At 31.5% G+C, this 10,581-nt stretch overlaps 1 protein-coding gene across 2 annotated transcripts in view; it reads left to right on the forward strand.

The window, feature by feature from the left end:
* Positions 1-5,545, forward strand: part of LOC124365278 (sodium-dependent neutral amino acid transporter B(0)AT3) — a 66,773-nt gene extending 61,228 nt beyond the window's left edge. Inside the window, exon 13 of one of the 2 annotated variants that reach the window (XR_006922732.1) lies at positions 789-906. Coding sequence is in view for 1 of the 2 variants with exons in the window: in XM_046821242.1 (XP_046677198.1) it covers positions 789-896 (108 nt within the window). In the remaining variant the exon portion in view is untranslated. Of the gene's footprint in view, positions 1-788 lie in introns of both variants that reach the window. The other variant, XM_046821242.1, reaches the window with a different exon arrangement.
* Positions 5,546-10,581: the final 5,036 nt, after the last annotated feature.

The raw sequence follows: 10,581 nt of genomic DNA on the forward strand, positions 1-10,581 counted from the left end.
ATATAGGATGGTAATGATTTTACAAACAGTTGAAGTTGATCATCAAATATAATCTGAAATTTTTTAGTTATTTCAGTTGAAATCATGTTGTTTGCCTATTGTTTACTTTGACTGCTTACATGTTTAGTGCTTGTTGTACTGCATGTCACATCTTGTTTTTACTGAGCTGTACACAAGTCATTAACTCATTTAAAACCGTCTGCTAGAAATAATGTTCATATTAGTTAGTTCAATATGAGGAATTAATTGTTCTTCAGAAGTTGGATTTATTGGAATAAAGAATCCAAAGTGATAAATTGATTTGGGATTCCAAATTAATTCAACGTTTATTATTATGAGAGAAAACAGGAGGTTAATGTAGATCTTGACTTGTTTACAGCTTCACAGCGTAAGTTTTTGTATTAAAACATTTTTGTTTTGCTTTGCAAGTTTAATTTTATAATATTAATCTGAGCTTAAAATATGTTAATGGTTCCTACTCAATGATGTAGAAGTACTATTATAGTGATATTGATGGATTTGAAAATATTGTCAAAGAAAGCAAAACTAATTAAGTGTTATACTGGCTTTAATTGATTTACAATGTTCTGGGTTGTGTCATTATTGGAAGTCACAAGACTTTAGTACAAAAGACATTTTTATTACTTTCACAATATAATTATTGATTTATCTTGTTCAGAAATTTTCATTTTAAAAAGTGACAGTATAATTTAATTTATAGCTGATTGCCATTGAAACCTAGAAATATTTGAGAAAAATTCTTCATAAATAAGTTAATTATATTGCAGCAAGAAGAGTTCCCTGAAGAATCACAAGAAGATAGCGAGGAGGATGTCGGAATGAACTGCAATGATCACGTCGGCAAGGCATTTAAAATGGAAGTTTTGGACTTTTAGCATAAGAAAGGCAAGCCTTCAAGACTTGCCTATTTGTGATTGACTTCATTAAAAAAAAAATACATTTCTACTTAAAATAACTTAATATCTCACAATCATGTCAAAAATGTAGTACTCAAGCTCAGCAATAAGGGTGGTTTTTTGAGAACTAAGAACTTTGTATGATAAGGTGTTATAATTTAAACCACCTGCACAATTTATACTTACAATATTTTCTGGCACCAAACCATTTTACACTGCAGAGTCATAGATGGGAATGTTGCTTATCAACAGAAGGGAGGTAACCATTAAATTATCCAAGCTTCTTTAACTTTCACACAGAAAAATATAAACAACTAAACTATGATTGTCCGAAGGACATCTCAAGAATGAATTGAGCTATATGCTTGAAATTTTGCATGCAACCTCAGTGAAAAATTGTTGCGCAACATGAAATGTGGTATACTTCTACCTTGTATTTACCTAAATTTTACTGACTACTGCAATAGTCTCTTCTTATTTCCCAACCTTTAGATATATGCACTATTCTCCATGGATGTAAAAGACTTAAGTATTTGGAAGTTAAAGATTTATTAGATCATGATCTTTTATCTTCATAGTTGCATTTTTCATGGAAATTAACATTCCATCCAGTGTTTAAGGTAAAGACAAATGCTGGATAAAAAATATATCCAATCAAAATTGTAAAAATATAATTTCATTGTCATTATACTTTTTAGTAAGTAATGTAAAATGAAAAACTTAGTCTGAGTAGTCTTAGAATCACTGACAAAAATCCCAATTTTAGTCTGAATACTTTTATTTGCTGTAAGTTTTATTTACTTACTGCTACAAAATTCAATTTTGTTATGCTTGCCATAATAAAACTCATGAAAATCAGTGTCTGACTGTATGTTTTATACTAATTCTGAAGTTAGATCAATTTGTTAATCAAATGTTTAGAGACTACAGTGTGCTGTTGAAGAAATAGTCATGTGTGGTTGGCAGTGTATGGTAGTGGGTGCATAGCATTGATGAAATGACAGCTGGTAATCATTTAAAGAGTAGTCACAGCACAAAATATTAATTTATTATTGCACAATTTTATGAATAACATTTTAGTTGTGGCCATTATATAGATATTTGCTAAGCAATAAATCTCACTGATATATGATATACTATGTATATGAACTAAGTGCTGTGAAATGGGTTATTAACTAGATATTAAGTGTTGACGTCTAAGGTTCAGTTTAGTTTTTGAAGATTGGAAATAACTACCAACTACAGTAATCCGTACAGCACTGTATATATGTATCATACACAATAGGTTTAGATGTACATACATACTCCAGTATATAGGTATATGTCTTTTAATAACCTATTTAGCCAGATAAAATGGTTAGATTAAACTAATAGTTTAACTATACACCATGTCTAAATCAGAACAGATTCTTGTTTATATACATACCTACATCTTTAACTGCTTTCAATTTTTTATAAGGTTTATGAAACTCAAAGTAATTCTTAAAATTGTCAGGAATTATAAACAATGAATAAACATATCCTTTATCTTCATATGAAGTAAAATATGTTACAAATTATCACATATCTAATATCAATGTATAATTAATTGGATCATCAACTGAAAACTACTTATCAATATAATATCAGTAAATGTAGCATACTTATTTTTAATAGTTAAATGTGAATACAGAACAATATTTTTTAAAGTTAAAGTTTTCTTATATTTTTTAAGTACTATATAAAAATGTAAATGCAATTACAGTTAATCTTTATAGTGCCAGAGTAATGTAATCACATGGCAGTTGGTACACACTAGCAAACCAAACACTGTAATGTTAAAATTAGTTAACTTGTTCAGCAATATAAATGTGACAGTGTAGTGTATTCTACAAACTAATTTTTACTAAATCGAGGAATTCAGTTTGCGACTTAAAATGTGATGTCTCATACTTCTTGAGTGAAATAGAGGAACTTCTTTTCCTAATATTGTACCATATTAAATTAACATGGTCCTTTGAAAATATAGGTGAAAACTTCGAGAGATGGTAAATGGGCTAAATAAAACAGAACAGTTTCTTCTACCGATTTAATACCAAATCAATTCATTGTGAATTTAATTATGTATAGTGTCTGTTTCATAATGGAGAATTAGTAAGTTATAATGGATTATTACACAAATTATGTTTAGAAGATTTTTTTCCAATTAGAACCAAATCAAACATTTATTTTATGAAAATGTTTGTATCTTTGTCAAAATGTATTACACTTAATTGGGTTCCCCTAGAAATGGATTAGGTTAATTTCTAGGAGAGAACTGTAGTATCTTTTCTATTTCTATATATTATATTTGACTGTTTGTCCAATTAAATTTATTACTCATGGTGAAACAAAACTCTCTATACAAACCTTAGGATATTGTTCCATGGGCCAAGAGGAGCTAAAAACTAAATTCAACGAATGGTGTATCTTATATGTTTGGTTTTATTTGCGATTTAAAAACTGTAAAACATGAAATGTATGTTTTGATTTGATACTAAGTTTGTATAGGTAAACTTGTCAGAGAGTGGTATAGCCAGAGAAGCCCACTGCCCTCCATCAACACATTAAAAGAAGGTCAGGAATTCATATTTCTTGTAAGTCATTTCAGCGGTTGTAGCCACTGTAAAAGTATTAATTCAAACTCGTATGTGCTCTAATCTTCAAATATAGAATAAACATTGATCAGGATAATTGACTTATATTAATAATACAAATTTATCAATTTTAAGTGTTGTAATACGTTAGCATTTAATATTATCAATTAATTCACCCCACTGGCTGTGGACTATTCTGAGGCAGTGAAGAGTAGTTGGGGAGGGAATAAGGGAAGCATAGACGCTCAGCTGTTTTTTGTTTCAAGATAACACAAGCAAGCTACACATGATCATGAGGTTTGATGTAGTTGGCTGGCATGCAGCAGTGAGGATACAAGGGAGGGCGGTCAGGTGTTCCGTCAGAAGTCGGGCATGTCTGATGCTCACATTTGCAAGCGTCACTGCATACTATACCAATCTATTTAATGATAGGTTATGTTTTCTTATTCAGTTTATTTTCATTACTTTCTGTAACTTGCTGTTTTAACTGTGTAGTTTTGATGTGAGTTTACTTGCAATTATGAAGAGACACACAATCGACCCGTTCTTTAAAGCTAAAGTAATAAAGATTGAATCTGTTCCTGAGTATGAAGCACCGATTTGTGTAACAACCAGCTATTGCCCTCTGACATCTGATGCCTGTGACGATATGGACATAGATAAGAAAAGACCTTACTTCTTTTGACATATGTGTAATATCTGATAGTCTATATTGAAAAGATCGTTATGTCCAGTAGTGTAAAACATAAGATTTTGACCGAACTATTTGTTCTCGAAAAGACATTTAATTAACCTATAAGTGAACATAATAATAAGGAACTTAAGTTTCAACAATGCTGAATAAAACAAGTGGCATTGGTTTGCATATTCTAAGGAGAAAGATGGTGCATATTGCAACAATTGCATTGCTTTTGGACCTGAGTACACTGGCAAAGGAACTCATCAAAAAATGGGGTTTCTATTTGCTGCTCCATTTAGAAAATGGAAACACACAACAGAAAAGTTCACAGCTCATGCTAACTCGGACTACCATACATTTTCAACAATCACCCCGAAAACTTCCTCCGATTGTACAGGCTGATGTAGCTACTCTACTTGACACTCAAAGTACCAGGGAAAAGGAGTAAAATCATTTTGTATTTCAGGCCTATTGTTGATACCATAATATTTTGTGGAGAAAATGAAATTCGCTTTGTGGTCATCGAGAGTGTGTGTAGCTAACTGTAGAAAAACCTCCAAATAAAGATGGAAAGTTCAGGGTCTTATCTAGATTTCGTACTGAAACTGATAAAAAATTCAAACAACATTTAAGTAAGTGTAACAGATCATAATGTTAATTTTTTACCATATGTTTTATTCCCTAATGAATAGTTTTGTTTATTTAAATATTTTAAAGAAATTGTAACTCAGATTGTTTGTTGGGCCTAGCTTAATTGTGTTTCATTAAACCTAATGTCAGGTAAACTCTTTGTGTTATATCTGTTTCAAATTAATTAAACACTATAACATGAAACAACTCTTCAAGCCTGAAAAGCTAAGAGTAGATTCAAATAGCCCCACTGCTTCCTAAGATTGGGACCATTGGTATTAAGGTAATGAACTAAAATTATTAACAAATTTTGTTACACCTTCAGTCTATATGCACATAAGTGAATGTTTAACACTCAATGATGTTTTGACTAGAGTACAAAACTCTGCTGTAAACCAGCTAATGAACTGTTTGCTTGTCATAAACTGTTAACTCAGAAACAGCAGCTTGAGGAAAATGTGGAGCAGTTTTTAGAAAAACTTTGAATATTGATTAGAGAGTGTAATCTGTGTTGGCTAAAACAAATAGAGATGACTGTATACGAGATGTATTTGTAAATGGACTCAAATAGCCTCAAATAAGACAAAGACGGTACTTTGGGATTATACCGACCACACCAGTATGAAGAACACAAAAATATAAATTTATAGAAACAAACATGATAGAACGAAAAAACAACTCTTTAATTACAAAATTACAAGCATTTCCAGGTATTGTGATCGGTATTGTTGTCGCTGTTATCTTATCTTTCTCGAGAATCCCGATTACGGCAGGAAGGCGGCATCAGATGATTATTTAAGTTTTTTGCACGGTACGTAATTGCCTTTCCATTACAATTCGATTTATATTTCTGATCAGCCCCTCTAGAATTTGATATTTTACTGATAGGTACTATCTCGAGGGATGTTTTTCTTTCGTTGACATCAGCGCGGGGCAGCACTGAAGGAATTTTAGGTGGCGGAGTGTGATTAAGAATAAAAACAAGTTTTGAGTGTTTTTTTCAATAAAGAGTTTAGTTTTTGTTTGGTAATGTTTGTTTTTGTTGAATTTTTGTGTATGGAGAAATGTAGGGGTAAAACACAGAAGTACGACAAAGCTGAACGGGCGGCGAGACTCTGCAATCACGTTATCTACTAGACCGCTCGAATTTGACCTCTGTCTGAGGATGGGGAGGGGTTTGCGATAAGACAATTCCTATTTTATATTGACGAACTATTGTTCTACGCTAATCTTGTAATCAGTAGAAGCAAAATGTGAAATAACGATTCGTGTTTGGGTGTGGTCGGTATAATCCCAAAGTACCACAAAGACTTCTGAAAAACTTTAATCTACCTTTAAAGGATGCTTATGAACACGTAGAATTAGCACAGCATAATGCTAATATGTCTCAGATGCCAGCCAGTTTAAACAAGATGTCTAATGGAAACAAGGAAAGTGAAGAAATTGATAAACCTCTCAGAAGTAGCACGCATTTTGCTGCTGCCGCTGCTTTCAAGTGTATGTTTTGCAGCTATGACAGACACCAGAGAGTTGTCCAGCAAGGAATGCACTATGCAAGAGATGTGGTAAGAAAGGCCATTTCATTAAGTAATGTCGAATGATCCAAGCTGTCCTGAAGTGGCGACACTTACTCGGGAGACACTTTAAGTTTGTTACACATCAGAAATCTGTTTCCTCTATGTTTCATTCAAAACTGTCTGGTAAAACAAAGAATGAGAAGATCATGAAGTGGCGATGTTTACTTAAAATGTTTCAACCAAATTGACATTTTAATTTGAATAAAGTATTATTTTTTAAATTAACCTATTGTGTTGGTCTATTCAGTATTAACATTTCTTGAATCAATAATAAAATAATTGTTGCCTAAAAGTAGTGTTTAGCCATTATATTTTGTTCAACTTTCTGAGGGTGTATGCTTGGATCCTCCTTTTTCTGTTATGGACACCCCCCACCCCGAAATAAGTTCCTGGCTACACCTCTCTTGTTAGAAGATTCTATTATTCCTCTTAAACAGTTGAGCAAAGGACTCCCTCACATCCACCACCTAAATACATTGCTGTTTTGTAATAGTAATGCAATATTAATGTCACAAATTGCAATGTAACGCATACTGAAAAATGCTTCTGAACATCACTATGAAATAACAAAAAGCATTACAGTATTCGGTTTGCTTCAGGTAATTAATGTTATAATAGATTGAATGTGTAATAGTAACAGATTGTATCAGATCTATTTTATTGAACCATCTCCTACAACATGTTAAGAAACTAACCCATTAATGCGGCAAAATGGTATGAAGTAGATGCTTACATGTTAAACGAATGTGTGTCAATTGGTATTATAGTAGTTGAATGAAACCCATGTGCTTGAAGTAGTTAGGTGTTTTAGAAAGATTTAGTACTAGATAATTTATTTGGTATTATTAATATAATTTATACCAAATTATTTACAAGTACATTCATTAACAATACTGTGTCCATAAACTTTAATATACAATGCAATTTATGTCCAAAGAATAATTTCATAACATTGATTTTATTCCTGCAGAATATGATATGGTCAGCTGTACAATCAATATTCCAAGGTAATCAAAACATTTTTTTGTTATTTAATTCAATCTTTCTGCACTCTGCAGATCCACAGAAATTTTACATTTTCTCAACTCTATCTGCAAGGTTGCCAACCTTTATAAATAAAATGGCACAGCTGCACTGCCCCTAGTCCAATAAGCTAAATTAATTGACAAACTGTAATAAAGTCTGCATCTAGATTACAAGTAAATTAAAAATAGAACACTTATGCTATGACCACAGGTCTTTTCTATTTTTATGTTACATTAAATTGATTATAAACTTTATTTTTATTCAAGATTTGTAATTTAATGATTCTTACTTACTAACAATTCGATTTACACGTTATTATACTACATTTAAAACAAATTATACAGAACATTGTGAAATAGTATGACTATAATGTATTTTTGTTTGTTTGTTTTCAAAAATCTAATTCACTTTTAAGAGTACTATACCATTTTGAACTGTTAATTCTGTTAGTCGTGTAAAATGTCTATAGATGTAATGATTGAGTTTAGATAAAAACAGTTTTTTAGACATTAGTAATTAGAAGCAGTGGCCTAACTATTGGGTGAAGAGGGGAGTAAAATAGAACCGCAACGTCTTAAAAATAGCAATCCAACTTCTTTGAAATACAGTAGGTAATGTTTGAATTAGGTGTATCTAATTCTGTATGTACTATATTCAAATTTTTATTTATTCCATGCCTCCTGAAGTTGTGTCCTCTTATATCAGATTCATCCCTCTCCTAAGCAAAGTCCTAGTTATGCCACTGGTTTGTAATAAAGTAAGTCAATAAGTAAAACTAAGGTAAGTAAGGAGATCAACCTCTCCTTAAAAAGCACTTTTAGCAAAAGGCCCACCACATCACCTTAACAGACATTAAACATATAGCCATAGATAGAAAAACACCATGGATTTAAAACGTTATGTTTTTACTCTCTCCAACACGCTGTATAGAAGAAAGGATTGTAACTACATAGAACATCTATTTTGAGGGATTTTATGAAAGTACCTGTTAAATTTTGGGCATAAATGTAATTTAAATTATTTTAGAGTCCAAACAGCTGACACAATTTTAGTGGAATTCATTATGTAGATCTAACCAGTAAATTACTTTAAACTTTCTTCTTTATAATTGTGAAAATCTTAAAAATATATATTTAAAAACTATAAATGATTTTACCAAAAATAACTTTTTTTAAAGACAAAGACGGAAGAAAACATTAATGTTTCTTATCCTGTGTTGATGAGGAAAGTTCCACTGTTATAAGTTAAACAATTCAAAGATTACTGAACGTAAGTGATTACATTACTTGTACATACAGTCACGCTGTTCAACTCAAACAATTGTGTCATGTGTTTTTATATTTTTAATGTTGTATATTTTAATTCACCTGATGAACCCTTCTGGTTAATCAACAACTTCCATCTGAAGAACAAGCTGATGATGACATAGTAACATCAAAACATGAACCAAGCAAACACATTTTATTGAGCTGAACAGTACATAAGCAATCTAGTCTTACATACCCCTCAAAGCTGAGAGGATATAACCATAGATAATAAATTTTACATTAAGCTCTTCTATGGCAACACCATGTAGAACAACTTCATAAAAGGTATTTTTCTGGGTGATTTACCAACCAGTGAGTTGACATTTCGATATTTTTCTCTCTTAAAATTAGTGAGTTGATGTAAGCTAGAGATGCTTGTCCAAGTTTTTATAATAATTTTATTTTAAACAAAATGAGAAGAAACATATAAATCAAAATATAATTATAATTTAACGATTAAATATTTTTGAGGTAAAATACTTGTTAGAAGATAAAATTTAGTAGGTTTAACATTCATAATGAAACATATCCTTGACATGTCGTTAAAATTGTTTTGTGTAACTCAATTTAATTTTGGAACAACACAATTGCTTTTAGAGATACAGGTAGATATAGCCTATATGTACAGTTTTATTTAACATTTTTAATATGAGAGTTATTTATTAAAATAATAAGTGGGGGAAAGGATTGTGTCTGTGTTATCTTATGGCACCTCAAGAAAATAAAATGTCATATCTTAAGTTCCACCACAAAAAAACTTCTCTCTCACTGTGACAAGTGGAACCATAACTCTCTTGGCATAGATATAACTGTCGTTCAATTTGTTAAATCTGAAATAAACCACCATATTTATTTCAAACATATAAACACAGCTTTAATCATTGCCCAATCTCGGAAGAATTGTTTCATTCATCTTATAGGGTGGTATCTGACCTTATTTCCAAGAACAAATATTACCTCTTCCTGGGTAACAAATCCAAGGTTCAGATATCTGAGAAAACATCTTCAAAAGAGTGGATATGTTATAGTGTATGTAATGAGCAAAGGAACTCTGAAGAACACATGCTTTTTAACCATTCTGTGAGAGCTAGAGGACGTTTAGCTACCTTTGGCACTTTACAAGGATAGTAAATTTTCTCAGAAAGATATGATCTGATATAGTGTAACTGTAAATGCTAGAGTTGTCATACTTCCAGGATGCATAAAAGGCCCATGAGGTTAGTGCTTGGCAATAAGCAGCTCTTTAGAAGAACCTCTCAAACATGATGATATTATTGGCATGTGGTATAGAATAAGAAATGTTACTGGTCTTTAATAAACCAAAGTCATCTGTTTCTAAGACAAACACATAATTATTCTTGTAACAATGGTTATGAGTTTTTAATTTAACAGTATTATTAGTAAAGTTCCTTATTATTTTCCCAGTATTAAATAGGTTTAATATATCACTAGTGAGATTTACCATAGTGTTGTTAGAAATGTAAAGTTATGGTTGTGAAGATTTGTTGAATAAAATTACATATATTTTAAAAGTAGTGGTGTTCCTTTATTTCTAGTAGTATCGATGACCAGGCTATATGCCTTGCTCGTTGTCAGCTGAAAGTAACGTCAGAGAGATCTTCTCAGTAATGGATACCACTATGCATAAGGTTTCTAATAAATCACTTGCAAGCAAGGTCATCTCAAGGTAAGATGCTACTCGAACCAGAATGGACCAGCAATTTCCCTCCCCAAACTTGGCTAGTATTCAAATTCTTTAATGTACATATTTGTAGAAGACAGAACATAGTCCAAGAGGGCAGTAAAAAGAAGCTAGACAATGACAAGGTA

This window comes from Homalodisca vitripennis, chromosome 1 (genome assembly GCF_021130785.1).
Source record: "Homalodisca vitripennis isolate AUS2020 chromosome 1, UT_GWSS_2.1, whole genome shotgun sequence".
Taxonomy (NCBI): domain Eukaryota; kingdom Metazoa; phylum Arthropoda; class Insecta; order Hemiptera; family Cicadellidae; genus Homalodisca; species Homalodisca vitripennis.